Source organism: Melospiza georgiana, chromosome 17 (genome assembly GCF_028018845.1).
Source record: "Melospiza georgiana isolate bMelGeo1 chromosome 17, bMelGeo1.pri, whole genome shotgun sequence".
Classification (NCBI taxonomy): Eukaryota; Metazoa; Chordata; class Aves; order Passeriformes; family Passerellidae; genus Melospiza; species Melospiza georgiana.
The window spans coordinates 551,466-577,109 of NC_080446.1; the positions used below are offsets into that span (position 1 = coordinate 551,466).

At 56.3% G+C, this 25,644-nt stretch overlaps 2 protein-coding genes across 3 annotated transcripts in view; both read right to left on the reverse strand.

The window, feature by feature from the left end:
- Positions 1-2,718, reverse strand: part of KCNB1 (potassium voltage-gated channel subfamily B member 1) — a 95,377-nt gene extending 92,659 nt beyond the window's left edge. Inside the window, exons 1-2 of one of the 2 annotated variants that reach the window (XM_058036492.1) lie at positions 2,635-2,718; positions 356-1,018 (exon numbers count right to left, since the gene is read on the reverse strand). In XM_058036492.1, the coding sequence (XP_057892475.1) occupies positions 356-922 (567 nt within the window). In that variant the 5' untranslated portion in view covers positions 923-1,018; positions 2,635-2,718. Of the gene's footprint in view, positions 1-355; positions 1,019-1,835; positions 1,877-2,634 lie in introns of those variants that run through there. The other variant, XM_058036491.1, reaches the window with a different exon arrangement.
- A 17,331-nt stretch (positions 2,719-20,049) lies between these two features.
- B4GALT5 (beta-1,4-galactosyltransferase 5) overlaps positions 20,050-25,644 on the reverse strand; it is a 30,606-nt gene continuing 25,011 nt past the window's right edge. The window contains exons 4-9 of the mRNA XM_058036081.1: positions 25,257-25,381; positions 24,739-24,855; positions 23,830-24,017; positions 23,463-23,585; positions 22,294-22,395; positions 20,050-21,204 (exon numbers count right to left, since the gene is read on the reverse strand). Coding sequence (XP_057892064.1) covers positions 21,057-21,204; positions 22,294-22,395; positions 23,463-23,585; positions 23,830-24,017; positions 24,739-24,855; positions 25,257-25,381 — 803 coding nt within the window. The 3' untranslated portion in view covers positions 20,050-21,056. The remainder of the gene's footprint in view (positions 21,205-22,293; positions 22,396-23,462; positions 23,586-23,829; positions 24,018-24,738; positions 24,856-25,256; positions 25,382-25,644) is intronic.

Here is a 25,644-nt window from a genome sequence, read left to right on the forward strand (position 1 = left end):
TTCTTGAAAGCCAATTTGGTTAAGCAGCAGAAGACTCACGCGTTTTAGGCCCAAAAAAATGTCTATTACAAACTGCACCAACCCAGGCCAGTGGGTAACAAGTCTAAAATGTCCAGCCACAGCAGTCTTTGCACACTGACCCACTGCTCAGAGGAGCTTCTCCCACACTGAGCAGCCCAGGCTGCCCCAGGGACGCTCAAACCACATGCCTTCCAAACTACCAAAAAACCACCCAAAAAACATTGCAATTCATTTGTATATGAGAGGCCTTCCTCTCCTTCACTCACAGCATCCAGCCAGCCACAAGTGCCCAGGCACCAAAGCAAGGTAGACAACAGAGATGTGGAACGCTTACCTTGGCCGCTACCGAGGAGTTGGGCTTCTCCAGGAGGTCCCAGAGCTTTTTCCTTTTCTCAGCACAGCAAGTGTTATCGAATTCCTCCCCTTCCCTTTCCCTCAGGGTCTCCGCTTCTCTCTTCAGCTCCTCGTTCATCTGCTCTTTCTTCTGGTGGTAGCGGGCCTGGCAGCAGGACTCCAGGTAGATCTCGTCCACCCCCCAGTAGTCCAGCTCCTGGCTGAAGGACAAGGCGCACATCTCCTCCATCATGTGCAGCTTGCCGGTGCGATAGAAGTTCAAGATCGAGGTGAACGCCCCGGGGTGCCTGTCGAAGAAGTACTCGTTCTCCTCCAGGTTGTAGTCGTCGCAGATCTCCATGAGGGAGTCGTGCGTGTTGCAGTCTCTGAGCTTACCCAGCCTGGTCCGCGGCAACCTGTCCAAGGTGCGCCAGAGAACCTCGTGGGCCAGCCCCCCCACGTTGAGCTTGACCCTCCGGGAGCAGGCCTTGCTCCTGACGATCTCGGTGGGGTCCGGAGGCAAAGAGGTAGTAGAGCGAGATCCATGCTTATTCATCCCCAGAGGCATCGCGGGTCCCGCTCGGGCTGCAGGCGGCTGGGTGCGGCGCGGGGCAGGGCGCGGGGCCGGCGCTGCTCACCTCTCGCTGCCCTCCATGCCCCGGAGCTGCAAGAGAGGCCGCGCGTGGGTCCCCGCCCGCCGCGCCCGCCAATGGCGGGGGGGCGGCGGCGCTGTCCGCCCGCCGGTGCTGAACCCGCTCCGCGCCCGGCCCGCTCCACGTGCGGCCGCCCTGCCGCCGAGCTCCCCCGGGCGGCGGCCGGGGTCCCCCCGCCCCGGCGGCTGCGGAGCCGGGCTCGGCCCCGGGAGCCGCTCCGGGGACTGCGGAGCTGCCCCGAGCAGAGCTCGGCGATGCGCCCCGAGAGGCGCCGGGCCCCGGCCGGGGTGCGCTGGCACCGGGCTCCCATCGCGGAGCGCCCGGCCCCGCCGGTCCCCACCCCAGCCCGAGCGGCCCCCGGGCTGCCCCCCGCCCTGCCCGGCCGTGCGGGCTGCGGAGGCTTTTAGTAACTCCAGCCTTAGCGATTTCCCGGGGAAAGAGCTGGGGCAGGGAAACGGGAGGATTTACAGCCACTCTAACGACGCGCTCTGCCTCTCTGGGCTGCCCAGGGACGCCCCCCAAGCCCCCCACACCGGCCTCTGCATAACCGGGAAAGCAACGAACCCGGGAACAAGGAAAAACCCCGAGCCTGTGTTAGGGAGCCGGGTGGCTCCTGACAGCGCCGAGCACTGTTGCTTACACAAGATGGCACGAAGAGAAGCCCCGGCGCAGGCAGGAGCGGCTCCCCGCGCACCGCCGGCACAGCTCGGGGCTCGGCCCCGTCCCCGCCGCCCCGGCTCCCCCAGCCCCAAAGCGGAGCCCCGCCGCCGCGCACGGGGAGAGAGAGGCTGGCGCGGCGTGGCCCGGCCGAGCCCAGCCCTCACCTACCTCCTGCTGCGGGCTCCCGGCGCGGCGGTGCGGGGCGTGCGGGGCCGAGGGCGGCTACATCCTGCGGCGGGGCGGGCGGCAGGGGCGGCCCCGCTCGCATCCCCCCCGGGCAGCCTCAGGGCGGAGGGATGGCGGCGGCGCTCCCGGCTGCCCGCCGAGCCCAGGGGGAGGGGAAGGGAAGCGAGGTGAATCGGCTCCTTCGGCAGGAAGCTCTCCGAGGCCTTCCCTCGGCTGCGGCTCCCCGCTCCTGCCCGCGCCCAGCGCCGGAGCCGCGTCTGCGCCGCCCCCGGCCCGTCCCCGGCACACGCGGAGCGGAGCCCCGGCGCTGCCCGCCGCCGCCTCGGCCCGGCGCTCAACAAGTGCGGCCCCGGCTCCGGCGCGGCCGTGCGCGGCTGTCCCGCGCGGGGCGGAGGGCTCGGGGCCGGGGCCGGGCAGCTCCACCGTGAGCCGGAGCCCAGCATTGCAGCGGGGCCGCCCCGCTCCGCTGCCCGGGCCCTCCCTGCGCAGCTCGGGGCCGGCGGAGAGCGCCCAGGCGAGCCAGCAGCCCGGAGCCCCGGCAGGGCCCCGCCGCCCGCCAGGCGGTTCCGAGCCCAGCCGGAGCGGCGGAGCGCTGGGACATTGCTCATCACCCCGGCTGGGAGGGCGAACCGGGCCCTCGCCCCCACCCCGCTGCTCCTCGTCGGAGGAAGGAGCCCACAACGATGGTCGCAGATATTTGCAGAAACACATAAAAGGAATAGCAATGGATCTCTGCTGCCGATTAGGACTATAAATACAACGTAAAGCGGCATTTACTAACCTGAAAACACAGCAGAAATAGAGAAAACGTCGACTTTCCAGGCAACAGCACAGCAATCGAAGTATTCCTCTGCCAGGCTGTCCCTCTTGTCTCCTTCCTTCACTCCCACCAGGGAAAATGGCCCTCAGCAACAGCCTGGAGAGCCATTAGCACCAATTAGCATCACTTAATGCAATTCACCTGTTTGGACTGCCGTACCGGGGGTACACAGCTGTGCCCTTCTCTTGCCTTGATTGCTCGTGGCTCCTGGACTCCGGTGACAGTTCCTGAAACTGGAGCCCGGTGTCTGATTTTATGTGATTAATTAGGGAAAATGACCCCAGTGCTGCTTTCCCCCATTATCTGTGCTTCTCTCGCCCGTGCCTGGCTCCTGATGCCCAGCGTTCTCAGTGTCAGTGCTAGACTGTTATATTTGGTTTTTGAATGCCTACATCTTCCTAAGAGGAGGCTTTCTGAAATCCCAAACAGTGCTTTTGTCCAGTACTTCACACAACTCTGTATCAGCTGTACATTTAGGAATTTGTTACGAGGAGTTGATCACTACCTTCCTTTTGGAGAAGAGGAAATTAAGATATAGAAAAGCAAGATCACCTAGAAAGGGGTGGAAGGAAGAATTGGGAATAAAACCTGTTGACCAGCTTAATCCCAGCCCAGGGCCCCTCCAGTGAAGTAGCTCCTCCTACTCCAAGAATGCTTCCAATGCAGGACAGACATTAGGGCAATATTGGGAGCACTTCAGCTCTCCTGTTGCTTTGTCATCATTTCACCTCCACACCCGACTTTTCTCCCTTTACAACAGAGACAAAACCCCTGATGAGGGCCAGGAAGCTCAGTCTGTTAATGATTATAAAATGCTTTGAAACTTCCAGCTGGCAGGTGCCACAGGAGAGCAAGGTTTGTCAGCACTGACCTCGTGGGCACATTATCTCCCCCCGTGATGGGAAATGACAAGTGAAGGGAAAATGACAAGTGGCCTAATGCGGGGAGATGCGTCAGATTCACCAGTAAATCACGGGGGGAGAGGCACCTTGGCTTTGCTAGCAGGGCATTTGTACCTTCCTGCGTCACGCAGGCTCCCTGCCACTGCCACGGACGTGCTCTGCCCAGGCATGGAGAGAAAGCCCTGGAGAGGGCAGCCCTGGGGCACGGGCAGCCCTGGGGCAGGGCAGCACAGGCTCCCCAGGGGCAGCAGAGGCTCCCCCAGAGCTCCCCTTCCCCGCTGCTCCTCTGGCCCCTGCTGAAAGCGGCCCCGAGGGAGCTGGAGAGGCAGCCCTGCCCAGGGCAGTCCCTCCAGCTGGCTCTGCCCAGGGTGATCCACGAGCCTGGGGGAGGAGAGGATGTTTCCACCCCCAGGACATCTGTTCCCTGCAGCATTTCTTGTCCCACACCAAGAGTTTGTCAGCGAGGGGCAGTGCAGGCCTGGAGATGCAGAAATGTGCATCCCGCTCGCTCTTCTCCAAGGTTATTTCACCCACTCTTGGTTTGGATACACATTTCAATTGATATTTTTGTACTCTGAGCTTTGCAAACTCAATTTATGGTTTGTTTTTTCCCCAGCCTGTGGAGCCGGCCAAATGTTTGGATGCAGTTTGTGCAAACCTCGTTTCTCCCGGGTATTAGAGCAGTTATTGACAAGGAAACACCTCAGACCCGAGCTCCTCACAGGAAATATGCTGAGCACAGCAAAGATATGCTCTCCTGGGCCTGCATTCAGTGCCATAGACATACCTGGATGTCACTGCCAGGCAGAGCAGCTCTGTAAGGCAGTGCTTGTTGAGCTACAATGTGAGGGAAATAGGCTGAGCCTAGATGTGGAAATAAACATCCCTCTGCTGATGTGCAGTGACTCCTCTGCCTGCACAAGGAAAGCATCACATCTTCCCAAGCACCTGTGCCATGGGACAGTCTGGCATCCTCCTGTCCATCCTGTGAGACAACAGGGAAGGCTGGCTCGCCCCATTTCAGTGCTGGCAGACAAACCAAGGGCTGTGAGGAAGGAAAGGCTCCTGGTCCCTCTGCAAAGCAGGGCCCAGCCCTGTCACAGCGATGGTGAGTGGGACACAGGGTCCCCACAGCGAGGGCAGCAGCAGCTTTGGGGGGCCCCAGGTTTGGCTGGTCCCCATTGCTGAGTTTCACACTCTGAAGGGAGCTCTGAGGTAACAATAACCCACGCTGTTCTCACAGCCCGAGGGCCCTGGACTGTTCCTTGGAGTGGGACAGGCAATCACGCACAATAAGCTGCCTCTGTTGCACAGTGTTTCCTATTATGTCCCTTTAAGACTTCCCTCAGTTTCCTGGGATTTTCTTTCCAGACTGGAAACACTTTAGGTACAATGGAGATTTTCTTTTATAGCCCAAAATTCTTTCCCTTAAATGGGAAAAAAATTATCAGGTTCCTTGGCAGAGATCCATAACAAGTGTTGAAAAGTGCAAAAGGAACTGAGATAGATCGTGCTTGTGCTACTGAGAGCCCAGGAGTGTGGAAATACTGGAATACCAGGGGGAAATGCTGGAAGCAGACAGCAAAATATGATCCAAAAATGAACCTTAAAGAAAGATAAGAGTTGAAGTTGTCAGCTTGTGTAAACTTTTTGGATGCATTTTGGAGTCCCAGGGTGGCCCAAACCCCCTTGTTGGGGCTGGCTTCCCTCCCTGCTGCTGCCCAGGAGGGGCTGGCATTGCTGCAGCCCCGCTCACCCTCTGGAGCAGGGCAGGGAGCGCTCCCGGCCGTCAGAGCAGCGAACCCCAGGGAAAGCTGCAGGGCTGGAACAACCAGCAACGGAGCCCGGACAGCCTGAGGCTGACCAGCAGGGAAACTGGGCCATGGGGCCGTCTGAGGATCACACCTCCTGCCTTGTCTGGCCCCTCTTTAATGCCAGTGACATTTTTCTTTATCCTCGGGATCTGCAGCCTGAGACCCCTCCTAAAGGCTGCTCTGTGTGCTGCATCTTCCAGGGCATTTCTTAGTGTCCACTTTGTTTTTCAAACAGCAGCAGCTGGAAAAGGTCAGAAAACAGCAGATTTTATTTTGTTTTTCAGAAACAGCCCCACAATGAGCACTTGTCCAGAGAGCTGAGACCCCTGCTCAAGTCCTCCAGCTCAGCCCCCTCCCTGTCCTCAGCTGCTTTTGATTTAGGCACCAAAATCCCAACAGCCTTGCAAGAAAACCTTTATCCCAGCACCTGAGCCAGTCATCCGCTGCCCTGCTGAGACTCATTTTCTGGCATGACTAAACATCTAAAAAGGTCAACAGCTAAGAAATTTCTATCCTTTCTGAATTCCAGCATTGCAGTGCTCTAAAAAGCATTTTTCTGTCCAAACTCCTCATTATAACACAGAATTCTGGTGAACACGTTGTTTTCCACAAACAGCAGTTGCAGTGCAGCTCTTCAGCAAAGCACATGGGGCTCCTTCTCTGCAAAGGGCAAAGGATGTGGCAGGGCAGCCCTGGGAATCCTGCTCTGCACTCCTGCCAGCTCTGCAGGGCTCAGCCGGCCCCACACCCACTGGGGAGGGCAGAAATTCCTGTAAACAGGGGAAAAATGGGGTCTGGCCAAACTCCCACCCAGCTGCCCCTCCAGTCTCTGCTGGCTGGGGAGGAGAAGGGTCCCGAGGGAAGGGGAGAAAGAGCCCAGGAGCAGGAACCCCCTGGGGCCCTGCAGGGGCAGGGGCACACGGGGCAGGGGCACACGAGGACACAGGACATGGCACCCAGGACATGGCACCCAGGACATGGCACCCAGGGCAGGGGCACACAGCGCACGGGCACACAGGGCAGGGGCACACGGGGCAGGGGCACACGGGGCAGGGGCACACAGGGCAGGGGCACACAGCGCACGGGCACACAGGGCAGGGGCACACGGGGCAGGGGCACACGGGGCAGGGGCACACGGGCACCCAGGGCAGGGGCACACGGGCACACAGGGCAGGGGCACTCGGGGCAGGGGCACACAGGGCAGGGGCACACAGGGCAGCGTCAGGCAGCCCAGCAGGGCCGAGTCCACAGCCCAGCCCACAGCACAGAGCGTGGCTCAGGGACAGGGGGACACATGGCACAGCCCTCAGGAACCGGGCACCTCCCGTCCCCACGGCCTCCCTGCCACTCACACTGCAAGCTTCTGACCCTGACCCTGGCCCAGAGAGGTTTCTCTCCCTTCTCCCAGCCTTTACGTTCTATCGTTCCAGTAACCAAAGTAACACCAATAATAATCTCTATTATGACAATTCCGAGGAATCTTTGTATTTTACGAGAGTTCTCAGGTACCTAACAACAATACAAAGATTCCTCGGGATTGTCATAACAGAGATTTTTATTTTAGAAGAGTTATCAGCTACCTACCTTTGTCTTTTTCCATTCGTTAAATATTAACATCATAATTAACAACAGCGAATGTAATGCAAAATTCAAAAGGCCCTCAATTCAAGCTGTTAAGCCCCATTAAATCAGGAAATCCCAGCAATCTCCCAAAACTGACAATAACCATCATGTTTGAAGAGCAAGCAGTACTTCACTATTTCAGTATTTCACAGCTGTTCTCCAAAATAGTGTGATGGCCCTTCAGGTTCAAGCTCAGCCTGCATTTTCAGCTGACCCCGCCGCTCCTGTTGGTGCCAGAACCAGGCAGAGCCCCTGCCCGAGGGCTGTGGGAGGCAGCTGGGGGTGCCCCACCCCTGCTCTGCCCCGGGCATCCCCCAGCCCGGGCACACACCCTGTGCCAGCTCCATCCCGGGCATCCCCCAGCCCGGGCACACACCCTGTGCCAGCTCCCCTTCCCCTACTCTGCCCCGGGCATCCCCCAGCCCGGGCACACACCCTGTGCCAGCTCCATCCCGGGCATCCCCCAGCCCGGGCACACACTCTGTGCCAGCTCCCCTTCCCCTGCTCTGCCCCGGGCATCCCCCAGCCCGGGCACATACCCTGTGCCAGCTCCATCCCGGGCATCCCCCAGCCCGGGCACACACCCTGTGCCAGCTCCCCTGCCCCTGCTCCCCCTGCCCGCCCTGGCCCTGCTCAGAGGGCACAGCTGCCAGGACGGGGTGTGTGCCCCCCTGGCACACCCTCACCCCCTGTGGGCAGCACATCCCGAGATGTTTTCCCCAGTTTTACTCAACCCCTTCACGGTGTCTCTGTTTCCTGGCACGCTCACAGGGGTCAGCCACGGTCCTGCACAAAACCCAGAGGTGAAGAACCAAACCCACCCAGCACTGCCCTGGCTCTGCTCCCCGTGCCTGCTCTTCAGTCTCTTTTCCCTCGCACAGAAGGACTGAAGGAGGTTCTCCACCCAAATGAACAGAGGGTAATTCAATACCTCTGCCCATCACAGGCTCCTCTCCAGGCCAGGGGGTCTCTGCCTGCCCTGCCCTGCCCACCCCTTTGATTGGGAGAGGCTGCGCAGGGGCGGAGGGGCCACGCAGCAATCCAGCTCCCCTGACCATGCCAGCGCATCTCAGGCTCCATAAAGCAGCTGCAATTTCCTCCTGGCCTAAAGCTATTGGTCCTGCAGGGGTGTTTTTCAACTTTCTGCAGTAAAACCCTGATAAGATGAGAATTGGCTTTTGGGGTCCTACACGTGGCTGCACAAACTGTTCCCACTTCCAGAGGAGAGGGAGAAGGGAGCTGGATGGCAGCAGTGTGGAGGCTGATGAGGGCTGGGTGAATCCCAGGGGCTGAGCTTCGGGGAATGTGCCACCCCTGGGAGTGGATGCCCACGGCCCCAGCAGCTGCTTTGCCATCTAAAGCAGATAATAGTCCCCAGGACTCCTGCAGGCAAGGGAGTTCAATGAAGATGCATTGTAAAAAGTCAGACCCAACAATGTGAACAACAGGTCTCAGTATCTGTTCCTAAAGCATCTGTCTTTGTGGATTTCAATTTAGTAAACAAACAAACAAAAAAGAACAGTTCAATTTTGCAAAAAAAAAAAAAAAATTACTAAAACTAGAGTTTCCCTGTGGAAAAAGTTTAATTAGGATAGGAACAAGCACAAACAATCAGCATTGTCTGGGGAGCCACCCAGGAACTTCAGCGGTTTGCTTTACAAGTCTTTGCAGTGCCATTTGAAACCAAACCTCCCAATCATTTGCTTAATCAGGAGAAATGCGATGCTCCAGCCCTAATATGGACAAAAGTACATTTAGGGGGTGACTTTGTAGGGACAAACAAATCCTTTGACCTGCTCACAGTTTCCAGGTTTGAATTCAGCATTCCTGGATCCCGGAGGAGCAGGAGGGGCTGTGTCCCTGTGTCCCTGTGTCCCTGTGTCCCTGTGTCCCCCCGTCCCAGGAGCAGGAGCCCTTTGGATTCTGGCAGTTTCCCTTGAAACCTCTCCGGGATGAGCTGTCCAGGGCTCAGCTGCTGGGAACGACTGCAGAGCACACACGGCCCCCTCAGACCCTGGACACGGCCTCAAGGCTGCATTCCCACAGCTGCAAAACTGACATAAACAAGGGTGGGCTGGACTGCAACTCCTTCTACCAGTTCATCACCCCAGTGCACTGGTCAATGCATGGCTGGGTTAAAAAGCAACAATTCTCAAGAAAGAGAGAGGTGGGAGATGGCAGCCAGGTGATGGGAAGCAGGCCCTTGCTGTTTTACTCAATGTTCAATTGATAGTGAATCCGATGTCTTTTTTGGGGCTGTGATATCCCAAAGTGGTATCTTTCCTTCTCAAACCCCAGGATTTATGGCCTAATGTCTTTCAAATCTGGTTCAGAAGAGGTCAGCAGAAGGAAAATGCCTCTGAGGGGATAAAGGAGTCGGTGCAGAAGAGCTGCCTCCTATTGCTCACTGGGGCACCTGCCTGACCTGCCCAGGGTGTTCTGTATTCTGTTACTTGTACCTCTGCCAAAGCTAAAAATGCTCAGGTTGGAATTTTCCACCATTTGTTGGTCTCTAGCAGGAATGAAAGGCCATTTCGGGAAAGTTAGCTACTTTCAATGACTCAACCAGGAGAAAATTACACAATATTAAGAGTGATAAGATGTTATTGGAGATGGTAAAGAATAAGAGTTTCATCTGACATTTGCAAGTTGCACTTCTGTGTAGATTAACAAGGGACAGGAATTAGGATTTTGTGAGAAAACCTTAATTTTAGCATTTCATACCAACCAGCAGCTTTGTCTTGCAATCCAAGTATCCTTCTTACAAACTAACAGAATTAAACTACTTAAACTACAGCACCATAATGAAACCAACAGAGTAGAGCCAGGATTCTGGGAGATCTCCCACTGTATTGCACCAATAAATAATTCCTGCAGTTTATGGCTCTTCCTGATCCATGGTATAAAACCCAATTTTTAATTAAATAGATAAACAAGAACTTGTAAAAGCATCTACACAATTTGCTGGGCAATAAAACAAACATAACAGATGGGTTTGCAGTGAAATCATACACTGGAGATACCAAAGGCACACGGTACATTTTCCACGTGATGACCTTTCTCTCAGGCTAAGGGACTTCAGTGGGGTTTGGGACCATTCCTGGGCTGGGTTTGGGACCATCCCTGGGCTGGATTCAGGACCATTCCTGGGCTGGGTTTGGGGCCATTCCTGGGCTGGGTTTGGGACCATTCCTGGGCTGGGTTTGGGGCCATTCCTGGGCTGGGTTTGGGACCATCCCTGGGCTGGGTTTGGGGCCATTCCTGGGCTGGGTTTGGGACCATCCCTGGGCTGGGTTTGGGGCCATCCCTGGGCTGGGTTTGGGGCCATTCCTGGGCTGGGTTTGGGGCCATCCCTGGGCTGGGTTTGGGGCCATCCCTGGGCTGGGTTTGGGGCCATTCCTGGGCTGGGTTTGGGGCCATTCCTGGGCTGGATTCAGGACCATCCCTGGGCTGGGTTTGGGACCATCCCTGGGCTGGGTTTGGGGCCATCCCTGGGCTGGGTTTGGGGCCATCCCTGGGCTGGATTCAGGACCATTCCTGTGCTGGGTTTGGATTCAGGACCATCCCTGGGCTGCATTCGGGACCATCCCTGCCAGGAGAGCTGCATTGTGCCCGGCTGCATTCCGTACCCTCCCACCCCACAGCTGCTCCAGCAGTTGGATGTTTTCCACTCCTCCAGGGGATCTCTTTTTCAGCCCAGCCTCCCCGAGGATGTTCCCTGGGCCAGAGCAGAGTCTGGGCCCCACACAGAAAAGCTGCGATGGAGCAGAGCCCCAGGGTCATGGTCAGTGCTCTCCTGACCCCACAGAGCACACACGGCTGTAGGGGTGCCTCCATTCCTGACCTTGGGGTTCCGCGGTGGCAAAGGAGGGAGCAAAGCCCGCTCGCTCTGCGCTGCAGCGGGAAGGACGGAGCGGGGCTGTGGGGTAAAACCGGCTCTATATTTAAGGGCTGCGCTGGGTTGTTATGGCAACAGGAATTCCAGCCACCACCGCGGGCTGCTCCGACGCCTCCCCGCCATCCTCTGCAGAGCCCAACTTTGCATCACGCCGCAGCTCCTGCCGAACGCCTGGGCTGACGGGGAGGGGGAAAATGTGCAACTCATCTTCTCCCAGAGAGCCTTTTCCTCAGGAGTGCCAGGGAAATGAGAACGGCTCCAAGGACTGCCTGTGGATGCAGCACCAAACCCAGCTCCAGCAGCAGGAGGTACAGACCCAAACCCAAACCAAAACCAAACCCAAACCAAACCCAGCTCCAGCAGCAGGAAGGTTCAGACCCAAACCCAAACCCAAACCAAACCCAGCTCCAGCAGCAGGAAGGTTCAGATCAAAACCCAAACCAAAACCAAACCCAAACCAAAGCCAGCTGCAGCAGCAGGAGGTACAGACCCAAACCAAAGCCAGCTCCAGCAGCAGGAGGGTTCAGACCCAAACCCAAACCAAAGCCAGCTGCAGCAGCAGGAGGGCTCAGACCCTCCCAGCCCTGGGACCCACAGGGACTGGGAGCCCCAGCACAGCAAACCCAGCGGCGCTGTGTGTGTCCAGGGGACAGACATAGGGCTGCTGCTGTGTCCTGTGGGTGGGGATGCCCCTGCTCCCACAGCCCAGCAGGCAGAGCCGGGCTCACAAACACCAGCAGCCACCCTGGGGCCGCTTCCCCTCGCTCGGTTCCTTCTGTCTGACCGCTGAAAGTCTGCATTTTATCCACACATCCATCTATGCACTTATATGGTCCTCATCTCCACCATGTCCAAATCTCAAGGGCTACCAGGACATTGTTTGCTTTTTTCTTGCAGCTATCATGCTGGAATTCATAAACAGAAAAGCTGTGTGTGAGACACATGCCCTGCTACCACAGCGTGGGCTGAGCCCTGCGTCCAAGTTTGGGCACTGCTCATCCAGGGAGCCAGGCCCCCACTGGCCAGAGCCCAGAGGGCAGCAAAAGGAGTGACCAGAGACGTGGAAAACAGCCGCTGAGGAGAGGTGGAGGAAAATGGTCAGCTCATGGAAACAGAAGGCACAGCAGGGATGGGGTGACAGTTTTCTGTTCATAAAAGGCTTCTGTAGAAGACAGCAGTGGTTTGTGTTCCTTGTCTGCTGGGAACTGGACAAAATACAATAGGATGGGACAATTGGCATGACTGTTGGGAACAAAAAGGGTAAGTCCTGGGGTAGTATGCCCAAGGACAATAGGGAGTGGAGACATCATTAGGGCTTTCAAGAAAAGGATCTTTGAGCACCTGTCAGGATGGTCTAGACATATTGGTCCTGGCTTGGTGCAGGAGGATGGATTAGGGTACATCTCCATCTCCCTTCCTGCCATGCTGTGATTGCTCTGTGAGAACCTCACGTGTGCACTGCAATCACACACCCCTGGAGCACTGGAGTCATCTTGGTTGCAGTGCCAGAATTGGGGCTGGTGTTTCAGAAGGTACCAAAGGTTCTCAGCATTCCCTGGGCCCACCTTGTGTCACACTCAGCAGTTCCCAGCCTGGCCACGCCACCCTGGGAGCTCAGTGTCCCAGCAGCAGCACTCAAGGGGTCTCTGCTCCACCTCTCAGTGATTCTCCTTTAACTTGAACCAGCAAATCCTGTTATTAATCTATTGACCCCCCTTTTAGAAATGGCAGCAATGCAACAACACCTTCCTGCAGCCCATCAGTTCCTGGTTTCCAAAGCTGCTTCTGCTAAACAGTCTTGCCTGTTCTGGCATTAACAGCACATTAACATGTCAGTCAGCCCCAATGGGGTGGCTGCTGAGCAGGGCAGCTTGAATCCCAACTGATTTGAATGGCAAATATTAAAAAAAACATAAAAATAAATTGATAACTGAAAAGAAGAGAAAGTGAAGAGTTGCTGGTAACCAGAAGAGGCAGAAGAGGAGCACCAGCCCAGAACCGCTGCATCATCCAGCTACACCCACACAGCAGCCCTGCAGCCTGGCCTCTGCTTCAGTCACTGCTCCTCACTCACCTTGAACTGCTGCCATGGCTGAAGGAAACCAGAGAAACAGGAGAAGCCAGAGGAACACAAGGCCTACATTACCCTAAAATAAACACCTGAAGGGCCCGGAGCTGTTCAGGGGTGCTGGAGCGAGCAGAGCCCCCACAAAGCAGCGCCTGGGTCAGTGACAGCACCACCCTGGTGACAAATGCCCGGGGTGACAGGAGCCCCATCCTGGCCCCCACACAGCTCCAAGGCCCCCAGGGGCTGTGGAAGGGCAGCAAGACCACCAGCACTGCAATGTAAGACTGGAGGAAAAGCAGCCCTTCAGCGGTGCAGCAAAGTATCAGATGGACCAGCCTGGGTATTTTTGTTCTTGGTAATAAATAAATAAATAAAATTGTGATGATTAAGTGGAAGTAAAATAGCCCTGTTATTGATACAAGTGCCTTTGCAGTACATTAAACCCAAGTAATTTAAAGACCAGAGCACTTCATATAAATAATTAATTATTTTTTTGTTAGCACGATGCCACTGTAGCTGCCCAAATTTTCAAAGAGGGGGCTGCTTTTTAATTAGAATATGGTCATTACAAATGCACATGGGTCTTTAATCATTCATGTTGGAAACAAGCTGACTCGGTCATGCATCAGAGAGAATAAAGCTGCTCTTATGTCTCTCTAGATCACACCCAGCAAACCTCAGGGCTGCAAAAATATGAGGTCTGCCCTGTGATGGGAGTGTGTTTTCACCCCTGTGCAGCCCTGGGAGGATGCATTTGCTGAGGCCTGGCTAAGAGAATGAGGTGCTGGAGAGGCAAGGGCATGCAGAACCAGCCTGGCCCAGCAGCAGCCTCAGGCAGGTTCTCCCCAGCAAACAGGGATGTTCTGAAGGTGGACAGCCAGAGTGCAGGTGATTTCTTTTAAGGGTTTAATTCCTAATAACCCTGCAGGGAACCGTCCTCTCCCTCCTTTTCCAGATCTCTGGCTCTGGAGAGTCAGTCCCAGCTGGTTTGTGGGGCTGGCCCAGGCAAGGACAGAGCACAGGAACCCCAGCCCTGAGCAGCAGATACTGAGGGCATCTCCCATCTGCTTTGCTGCTTTGCTGCTTTGCTGCTTTGCTGCTCTGGCTTTCCAGAGATGTCTCCTTCTCACTGCAGGCAAAGAGAAGCCAAAATTCGGGTGCTGCCATGAAGCCTCGCTGCAGTCACCTTGCAGGGGTTTGCCCAGATCACGGCCCCACAGCTCCGACAGAGCCCGGGCAGGCGCGGGGCAGCGGCGGCGGCTCAGCCATGCCCGCAGTGCCACCTATGGCCAGCAGTGCCAGCAGTGCCATCTATTGCCAACCGTGCCCGCAGTGCCATCTATTGCCAGCCGTGCCCGCAGTGCCACCTATGGCCAGCAGTGCCCGCAGTGCCATCTATTGCCAGCCGTGCCCGCAGTGCCACCTATGGAGAGCAGTGCCAGCAGTGCCATCTATGGCCAGCAGTGCCCGCAGTGCCACCTATGGCTGTGCCTGGCCCGTGCCAGCAGTGCCACCTATTGCCAGCAGTGCCATCTATTGCCATGCCTGGCCCGTGCCAGCAGTGCCACCTATTGCCGGCAGTGCCAGCAGTGCCATCCATTGCCGCGCTGGGCTCTGCTGTACTGAGCCAGCCCGGGGCACCAGGCAGGGAGGGAAAAGGCCAATTCCCACCTGGAGCAGGGGACACTTCCCCATTAGCCCACACACTGCTCCACGTTGCTAAAAAAGCAGAGAGCTTTTTAAATATCTGTGTGTTAGATCGCGCTAATCTCGAACCCCGTGATATCTCAGAACCGAGTTCCCCATCTCCACAGGGATCGTCTCCAAGTCCTTCTCCAGGTCCAACTCCCTCAGGTCCCAGCGGGAGGAACCATTGTCCTTGGGCCGGTGGAAAGCAGCCAGGAGAATGGGGCTCGGTGAGTCCTCCCAGCCCGCTGAGCTGGGGCTGTCAGCACCTGGACGTGTCAGGGGCTGCTGCAGCCACACACACCCCCGGCCAGCACCCCTTCTCAAGGTACCTTAAAGGAAAAGAGAACAAACCCCCAAACCCAGCAACGGAGCAGCAGCTGAGCTCCAGAAGCCTGACCCAGCCGGCCTTGCCAAGGTTTGCTGGGCACCGTGGGTCTCCATCCTCCCCAGAGCCCCCCGGGCCCTGGCAGGGGCAGCTGGGGCTGTGCAGCCTCCTCACCCTGCCCCAGCCCGCCCTGGGGACGCCACTGAACAGAGAAAAACATTCCACTTCTTCACTTCAGCCAAACATTTCAGCAGCTTGTCTCTTCCCTCACACATCTTGCAATACTTTGTCATCATAAATTGCCTCTGGTTTATGTTAACTAAAACCCTCTCTTGTTCGGTATCTGGTTTGAAAAATGTTGGCAATAAGCAGGAGTTCAGAGCAGATTTATATCCACAGACCCTGTGGAGCACTGGGATGAGTTTCCCAGAACACCAACACAAGTTTACCAAATAAGAACATGAAAAACCCAAAGAACTCTTTCACATCATCCAGCTCACACATGGCAGATCCACGAGGGCAGCGGGAATCCGACAGCACAAACCACAGGCAGACATTGCAGTGCCCATGGACGTGGAAGAAAAACAGGGACTGCAGTGCCTCAGGAGGAGAGAGAGCTTGAAAAGTCTGCAGGATCGAGTTTAAACATTCACCACATCCTAAACTGCACCTGAGGGATCACGGGAGATGCTTCCAGGGAGCAGCTGCTGCCAGCGGCTTGCACGGGGTTTGGGAGCAGGGATGAGTGAGTTAAGCCCCCAAGACACCTTGATTTTCCAAGACCTCCCAACAAACTTCCCACTGTGGAAAAAACCTCTAAAGAAAGAGTCGTGGGATGTGCAGAAACACCTGTGTCCTTTTCCAAATGCCTTCCCAGATTGCCCCAGTTTACATCCCAACCTCCTTCTCTGCAGCCCAACACCTGGCTTTAGGGCCAAACAAACGGTGTCACAAGGCTGCCTGGGGCACCTCCAAGGCCAAGAAGCCAAAGCCTCCGGCTGCCTCCCCTGGGCTCGTGGGGCTGCGCTTTCCCTCTGCACTCGACATCTCTGACAAACTGGGATTTCTCCCCCTCCGGCAAGAGCTGGACCCTGTTCTGCCCCAAGAAAGGAGAATTCCGGGAGAGGGCCGGTGCCGCCGTGTGCCGGTGGGGACGCGGCGTGGCAGCCCGGCAGGTGGGGACACGGGGACACGGGAACACTGGGACAGGGGGACGGGGACAGGCACGGGGACACGGGGACAGGGGACACGGGGACACGGGAACACGGGAACACGGGGACAGGGGGCACGGGGACGGGCCCGCGAGGCAGCCCCGCAGCCGGGCCGGGCCGGGGCCGCTCCTCCCGGCGCCGCCAGAGATCGCTGTGGGAGCGCGCGCCGCCGGCCCGGCCCAGCCCGGACCCAAAGCCCGGCCCAGCCCTGTCCCAAAGCCCGGCCCGGCCCGGACCCAAAGCCCGGCCCCGCTCGGTGCCCCCAGCCCGGCCCGGCCCGGACCCAAAGCCCGGCCCAGCCCTGTCCCAAAGCTCGGCCCCGCTCGGTGCCCCCAGCCCAGCCCCGCTGCCCAGTGCCCGGTTCCGGGGGCACCGAGCCTCCAGCCCACCTGCAGCTTGTTGAGCTGAGCCGGCTGCGGCTCCGGGGCCCGGGGCTCCCCTCCTCCGGCCGCCCGGACTGGTTTGGGGCTGAGCCCTTTCCGCTCGCCCCAGGGTCCCCGGCGCTCGCCAGCCGTGGCCGGGCAGCCCCAGCGCAGCCCATCCTGAGGAGCGGGGCTCGCACCAGGCTCCGAACGCCCCCGGCAGCGACGCGGACCGAGCCTGGCAGGGGCTCCCCCAGCGGAGGTGACCCGGGCTCGGGGAGCTGTCCCGCTGTCCCCAGGCACAGCCCGGGTTCCCTCCAGGCCCGGCGCCGACGGTCACTGCCCATTGTGCTGCCGTAACGCCCGGCCGTGGCTCATTTACCGCCCGGCCGTGGCTCAATTAGCGCCCCACAGGCTCTAAGCCCCCACGGGAACCAGCTCTGTTGGACATGGCATCCCTGTCACCCCTGTGCGCCCCAGGACTGGCTGCCGGCCCGGCCGTGCCCAGGCTCCTCAGCTCGGTCACCTGGGAAAGGTTTCCAGCCGCAGCAGCGGCTCTGAACTGTGAATGGATGTGCTCTGCCAGGCTCAGCGATCAGCCCTGAGCCCTGTGCTGGAGGCAGCTGTAGATAACACAGGTACCCGGGTGGATCCGGGGCTGTCACCCCATTAATTGGCATTAATAATGCCATTAAGCTGCTCTGATGCCATGGAGGGCAGCAGCGCAGGGATGAGGTGGGGAGGCGCACGGCTCCTGTCCCACGGCGGCCCGTGGGCTCACGGCCACCAGAAGGTGCCGCGCAGGTGAGCAGGCGGCCCCGGCCGTGCGGGTGGAGGCGCAAGAGGGTCCCGAAGGTGGCACCGCCCCCGCGGCCCTCGGACCGTCCGTGCGGCTCGAGGGGCGCTGATGGCGAGGATTTCCCGGCCGAGTGTCCCGGCATCCTGCGGCTCTCCCGGCTGGCCAGCCCGGCCTGTTGGGCTCAGCCGCCGCGGCCCATCCGCATCCCCGCCGGCGGGGCGAGGGAGCGGCCGAGCCTCACTGCCCACGGGGGGAGCGGGTCAGGAGCCCCCGGCACTGCAGGAGCCCCGGGGCTCCCTCCCTCCCTCCCTCCCTCCGCGGGCGCTGGGGCAGCGCTGGAAGGAGCCCGACAACCCCCGGCTCCAGCCCAGCGCCGCGGCTGGGAGGAAGCTTCCCAGAAGACGGAGAGCTAAAAAAAGGCAAGGCTTGGAGCAACCCGGGGCTGCCAGCTATTTATTCTAGCATGCCTGTACGCTGCAGAGCAGGAGAAAGACATTTTAAAGCTGCTGCAAGGAAGCTTGTCTGTCTGCCTGGGTTTGTTGTCCAAAAATGCAATTACCAACAGTCCCCAGCACCAGTCCTGCACCACCTTCAGCCAAGCACCTTCCTAACACCCTAAGGCAGCCAACCCCTCCACCAGAACCACACTGGAGCAGATGCTTGGAAAAGGGCTTAGGCACCAACACATCGGGAAGAGTTTGGGGAGCATTCACATCTCACATTCTATTTATTTCTGGTCCGTCCTAATGAGAAATTTCTTACCAGCTTTTAGCATCAAGGGCTCACCCTTACTGCTCAAACTCTCATTGACACTTACCCCTCTGGGCTTACAAACCTCACCTCCTACCAAAAAAGCACACCCCAGCCTCCTGTTAAAAAAAAAAAATAAAAAAGCAAAGCACTGCAATCTCTGTTCTTGGATATGTATTTTTTACTGAAAAAATCATTCATAAATTAACAAATACAAAAATGTACAAACACATGGGTAAATAAATGTAATGACACAAAGGATTGCTTTGCTGAGAAGTGTGTGTGTGTTGTAAAACACTAATCTTCAGTGCAAAAATGTCCCCCTGGCACCTCTTAAAAACATAACAGTAAGCTCAAAAGCCATGATGATGGAAAGCTGCTTGAGAGTTTAAAGCCACTTCTGATGGTGAGGGGCCTGAAGTGCGCGGCCGATGCTCAGATGGTACCTCCCTTAGAGAAGCAGAGCTTTATGGAGAATTAACTGTCAATAAATAGTTTTGCAAATAAAACCCACATGGCTCATTTAAAAAAATAAATCAGCATCGCACAGGACCTGCCCTCCAGCAGGGCTGAGTGACGGCGCTGACGTGGAAGGGGCAAACGAGTGGCCTTGTCGAACTTCAGCTGCCAGAATATGTACAATTTCTCCTTAATACAAGAATTTTTACACCATAACAGCACATGCGCTTGACAGTATGTTTTTAACAGTTACATTTACTATACAGTATTTGACATAGCTGATAAGATTAACAGTGCACATTTTCAGATAATCCACATTTTAAAAAGGGAAAAAAAACTCAACGTGGTTAGAAGGAAGGATGGGATGCTGCTGGGGATGGACCCTTCTGTGCCAACCGCAGAGTGCAGTTCTGAGCAGAGGTAACGGCTTTTGTTCCACACCAGGTGCGCCGGGTGTCAGGGACATGGAAGGCTGAGGATCCCAACTAAGGTAGTTCAACACTTACTCACACACACATGCATGATTCCGGGGTAGTGAACTTGGACTAGTTGAAATACATTCCTTGTTTGAAGCACCATTAAACAAAGACAGGTTTCTAGCAAGGTCTCAAGATGAAAGAAAAGAGGGGCAGGGCAACGCAGGTTCAATACCCGGAAAGGGTCCACGTGAATTACAGATCAAGACTCCGAAGCAAAAGTCTTTATTGCTGTATGCGCCAGAAAAAGCAAATCCTCACCTCTGCCTATAAATAACCAGGCTGAATCCCCTCGGGAAGCGAGTTTAAAGCACATGTAAGTTCAGAGACTTTAAAACTTAGTTACAAACTCATCAGCGCTTTTCAAGGGCAGGCTCGCTGTCCTCTCATGCCGGCCGATAAGATCTACACAAAACGTGTTTTCTAAACTAACATTTTCTGGATACAGGTTAGGAATGCCCTGGGCAGTCACACCCACCACAGATGCGTATGGGGATCATACGTCCACAGAACTGAGGAAACAGTGTAAACCATGAGAAGTTAAGGAAACCGAAGGCAAACAATGCAATGAAAGAGCTGAAGTCCTTCGGAGGTCAAGTACCCGCCCTTGTTGTGTGGAAATACAAACTAAAACCAACACCCAATGCATTTACTTTTAAGTCAGAGAGGTCCAGTGAAAGTGGTGGTGTCAGTGCTGTGTAAGGGCTGGACTGTGTCCGTGGGGACAGGGCCTGAAGTGCAGCCTGCCCACGGTGTGAAGGACAGAGGGATGGCATTGGGTGGCTGGATGGGCTGTCAGACCCAGCTCTGGCTCCCAGTCCTCATATTTTCACGTGTCCTTCATGCCTCTTACTGAGCTGGGACCCTGTCCCATGGCTGTGCCCATGCCAGTGCTGCCAGGTACCGAGGGGGACAGCACAAGGTGCTGCCTGCCCCTGACAGCACCTCTGTGTTGGATTTACACGATAAATACAAACTAAACAACCTCCCCAACCGTTCCAGAGTGAGGGCAAGCACGGCTGTGGGAAGGGCTCACATGGGAGCAGTGGCTCCATCCCAGCCCCTCTGGCTCAGCCCTGCTGTCAGTGGGACAGAGCCACAGCCACAGGACTGCCTTCCACAGGGCTTTTGGACTCATTGCACATCACGCTGCAAAAGTGACAGAAAAGGGAGGGTTTGTAATAAATATTCCCATTTCCTCACCCTCCCTGAACAAGCCAGCCCTGTGGTTTCTGGAATGAGTGATGACCCGGCTGTATTTCTCACCCACTGCACTGGAAGGTTCTGGGCCCTGGCCCACAAACATTTCTGCAAATGCCCAGCTGGGATCATGCGAGCAGGCTCACTGGCTTAAAAGGGAACACCTTGCACAAGTACAGTGATGCTCACACAAGTGTTTTCAGAACTCAGGACTAAAATGAGTGACCGTATGTAAACCTCTCGCTTGGACTTGAGCCATAGGAGAAAAATAAAAAGGGGCGATTTACACAGCATATTTACACTTACACTTCTTTAAGAAGCGATTCTGTTGTATGTACTTCAAGCAGGTCATTTAAAAAACCGCACAGACATAGAAGAATGGCATCAGAAATCGTCTGATCTCCCACCAGGGCAGTTGCCACCCAAATTGCTCGCGACGTTCACTGCCAAGCAGCCAGAGTCCCTCAGCTGAGCCGCTTCCCGGAGGAGAGAGCCCATCCCAGGAGAGTCCCAGTGCCAGAGATTGCTAGAGGAGGAATGTGGAGACGAGAGCAGCAGGTCGAACTGTTGTCCTGAAACCCAGAAAGCAAGTGGCAGAAAAAATAAAGAGACTGCTGAGCTCGCTGCCCAGGTATCGGTCTGGATTGGTACAGCTAGGGCAATTTGTGCGTGCACTTTCAGCCTCCTTCTCCAAAATACTGTGATCCTTCATTCGACAAAGTGTTGCTTGTCCTCAATAACCCTTGGAAAAGAAAGTCTAGTGTGGTGCTTTCTTGGTGGAGGGCAGAGCAAAGTTATTTTCTGCTCTTAATATTCGGTCACCAGAGCCAGCTCCGGTGTCAGGTTAACAGTGATGTTCTTATACAAGGCGTCATATGTGACGTTTGGAAAGTAGTTCAAGTTATTGAGGCCGTCCAGGGCTTGCCTTTCTTTTGACTTCCTCAGCAAGGCGTACCTGTGCAACGAGAACCAGAGGCCAGAGTCACTTCATGGATCTCATAGCACCTGCAAACTCCTCCCGGGACTACCAGAACACCGTTCAAAGAGCCAGGCCCAGGAGCAGCTACAAAGCAATGAACTTCCGAGTCCTTAATAAAGGCAACCATCACATTTAAATAGCCTGTGTTAGTAAATACCAGAAAATTCCAGAGAAGTCCATCCTTTGATAAAGGGCAAAATGCTCACTGTGCCACCAGCAAGCACTCAGCCACCAAAACAACCTGTGGCACCTGCCCAAAGGGGTCCTGCCAAGCCCACCTTCCACACCATCCCAGGGAGACACAGCTGAAGGGGGACGTGGTCCTTGCCACCTTTATGAAACCAGACATGAACAAGAACAGAACTAAATGGCTTTAGTCTGAGGGATGGGGGCAAGGAAGTAAAACCAGCAGAATGGTGATATAGGGAAGGAAACTGCAGCTGGTGCACAAAAGCAGCCTCAAACACACTGAGAGGCAGCATGAGGAAATAGAAAGAGGAGGGTTGTGAGAGGAAAATAGGCAGAAATATCTCAGCAGGACAGAGACTCCCTTGAGCACAGTGCTGGGAGCCTGGAGGCCCCAGGGCGAGCGGGAGCTGGGCTATGACCTGGGCACAGAGAAGGGACCAGGGAAGGGCTGTGCCATGAGGCAGGGGAAGGTGCTGGCTGAGAACAAAGGGGGAAGTACCAGGAACCAGAGCTCAGTCCCATGCCATTAGCAGCCTGCCATGCTTCACTGGTTTGACTAAATATGGTTTTTTTAAACCAAAAGCAACTTCTCTTTTTCAAGAGTGAAGTCAGAGAAGCATCTCTGACTGGCTGCATTCTGTGCAACAGAGAAATGAAAAGTAGGGCTAAAGATGGAAACTCAAATGGAAACACCCCCAAAAATGAGTCTGCTGCAAAAGAAGACCAGCAGATAGCTCAAATCTCTGCAGCAGAAACCTACAGCCCCTCTGCAGAAGAGAGCCTGCACTGCTTGTCCAGCAGCTGCTCAGCTACAAGTGTTAATTCCTGAAGTTGTTTGTGAAAGATGTATTGGGATTCTTAAAAAAATTTACTTGCCTTCCTAGGAACTGCACTTCACCCCGATGATGGTGGGGAATTGATTTATATTTCCCTGTGTCTCCTTCTGGTCGAGTCACCGAGTAGCCTGCATACTGCACTCTGCATTAGAAAGGGGAGAAATAAAATAAAATAAAAAATAATCACCCGTTGTGTTTGCTGTGCTGGCAGTGCTTCAGGGCTGCACTCAGAGCTCCTGGGGCCATGGCTCAGCCTTCCCACCCACGGAGCAGCCACACAAACCTCCCGCTGCCCTGGGCTCAGGCACGTCCCTCAGCACCTCGGGGCCCGCTCAGCAGCCTCAGAGTGGGACACTGCACAGAGCCAGGCCTGGGACACTGCACAGAGCCAGCAGCCTCAGAGTGGGACACTGCACAGAGCCGGGCCTGGGACACTGCACAGAGCCAGGCCTGGGACACTGCACAGAGCCGGGCCTGGGACACTGCACAGAGCCAGGCCTGGGACACTGCACAGAGCCAGGCCTGGGACACTGCACAGAGCTGGGCCTCAGAGTGGGACACTGCACAGAGCCAGGCCTGGGACACTGCACAGAGCCAGCAGCCTCAGAGTGGGACACTGCACAGAGCCAGGCCTGGGACACTGCAGAGAGCCAGGCCTGGGACACTGCAGAGAGCCGGGCCTCAGAGTGGGACACTGCACAGAGCCGGGCCTGGGACACTGCACAGAGCTGGGCCTCAGAGTGGGACACTGCACAGAGCCGGGCCTGGGACACTGCAGAGAGCCAGCAGCCTCAGAGTGGGACACTGCACAGAGCCGGGCCTGGGACACTGCACAGAGCCAGGCCTGGGACACTGCACAGAGCCGGGCCTGGGACACTGCAGAGAGCCAGCAGCCTCAGAGTGGGACACTGCACAGAGCCCGGCCTGGGACACTGCACAGAGCCGGGCCTGGGACACTGCACAGAGCCGGGCCTGGGACACTGCACAGAGCTGGGCCTGGGACACTGCACAGAGCCAGCAGCCTCCCAGCCAGCACCCCTCTGCTTCCCACACACTGCCCTGCAGCCTGGGGAAGCCCCTGCCCACAGAGCCAGCACAGCCAGGCAGGCACAGCCAGCCCAGCCCCTGCCCAGGGTGGCAATTGTCCCCTCAGAGCATCAGTGCCAGGCCCAGTTCACAGAACCACCACGGGGCCCACAGTGCCCGTACCTGTTCCAGAGGTCATCATCCTCGCCACCCCAGCCCCAGAAGGCGTTGGGGAACCCGTTGATCTTCCGGAACTGCTCGACAGTGAGGCCACTCACGCCCCCGAAGAACTCGTTGTACGGGAGCCTGAGCAGGAGAGAAGGGTCAGGGCAGAGGCCCCTGTCAGGGCAGAGCCCCCTGCATGGGGCTCTCCCAGCTGCCATGGGACAGCCCCAGCCCTGAGGACGCTCTCTGACATTTCCTCTCACGCTCCCCTTGCACAAAGCCTGAGAAAAAAACCCAGACTCATTTTCTGCCTTAAAAATAGATAAATGAAATCTATCACTGTGCCCTCAGCAGTTGTGGCAGCAGGGAGAAGAGCAGTGCTTACAGGTACATGTACTTATCCAGCTTGGCTGCAAAGTGCCTGGGCATCTGCCCACAGCCGTAGTAGTTACGGTCGTTCTCTGGTATGTGGTCCACGTCGTGGAAGATGAGGCAGTCCCAGTCCAAGTCCTTCATTGCTTCCCGAAAGCCAACGTTGAAGAGCATGGCACGGTTGAAGGGTTGGTTTCCAGCCTGGCAGGGAGAAAGTTCCTTCTCAAGAGGAGTCCCTGCAGTTCTTGCTCTGTGCATGTTCCCAGCCCTGCCTAGAAAACTGCAGAGGGCAACCAGCTCCCATACTGGCACCATGAAAGAAGTGATGTATTGGAGCAGACCAGTGAGATCAACCAACACTGCAATATCCAGTTTACAATACAGGAGTAAAAATAAAGATGCTGAAGCCTTGTTTCTCAGACACTTGGAAAAAACTCCAATTTTGATCAATATGTTTTAGCTAGATCTAAATATGGAGGCACATTTATTGTGTGGATGAAGCCAAACAGCTTAAGTGAGAGGTCCATGTACACATGAAATAACACTCATGTTCTACATGACATGCCTAACTCTGGTCAGGCCATTTCTGTGCCTAGGGGATGCTGCCTGGAACCCCTGCAGGGATATACAAAAAAACTGCAAATACCTGGTCCAAAGCTTTCTTTACAAAATAACTCCTACTAAACACAATTAAAAAAAAACAAAACAAAACAAAAAAACCCCAACAACACAAGTCCCCAATTTCTATTTTTCATATAAAACCAGTAATTTCTAGGCACCAGTAATCTCTTAGCTGTGCCCCTTTTGGACAGAACAGGACAACTTACACATTGCAGCATGAGCCTGCACCTGGCACGCCAGAGGTGTGACCTGGCAGGGACACCCCTGGGACAGGGCAGAGCTGTGCCTGCCCCTGTCTCACCTGCTCCACGACGTAGAAGGCGAACTGCAAGCGCTGCCGCTGCAGCATGGGAATGAGGTGTCTGAAGAGGACGGGCAGGTGCTCGTAGCGATTGCGGAATGGGATCAGGATCGCCACCTGAGAGCAGAGAACAGGCCCTGACCCACTGCCCCACGCCGGGCTGGGCAGCAGCTGGGCTGGGCTGGGGCTAGAGGAGCAGGAGCAGCACTGACCAAGCACTCTAAGCTCTCCCATGCAGACCAGCCTGAAACCCTCCCAACTCCCAAAACATGGATTTCCTATCCAGTTTTTGAGGAATTGTTGCTTTGCAAAAACTCAGTGTCACCTTGAGAAGGGAGACCTGCAGTGCCCCCTTGTCCTCTCTGCCCAGCACTGGGGACACTGAAGCAGCCCTTGAGTTCACTATTCCTTCCCTGGGCACTGCGCTCCCACAGTCCAGAGCTCCCCATCACTGCTCTGAGGATGCAGCACAGCAGAGGCTCCCATGATGGCCCTCCTGCTGCCCAGCTCCCAGTTACCTTCCAGCGAGGCAGGCAGTCACTCGGCTTCCAGTGCCCTCCCAGCTTGATGGAAGGGTCTTTGGAGAAGAACTGGTGGATGTCCTCCATGGTGATCTCGCTCATATTTACATCAATGGGGCCCTCTGTGGAGCAGGAGAAGCAGAGAGGTGAGGACCTGCTGTGGTGCTGGGGCAGCAATCGCTCCATCCCTGTCCCCCATCTCCAGCTCTCAGCTTCTTTCCTCCAGCCCCATCAAAAGCAATTAGGAAATGCTGCTGCTGTAACACCTCAGCCTCCTCAGCCTTTGTGGCTGCTGTTGGATGCAGCTCTCCATGAGAGCCCCATGCCAGGGGTACCCCTCTGCTCCTCCCTGCTTGTTTCCAGCAGACTAAACCTCCCACCTCAG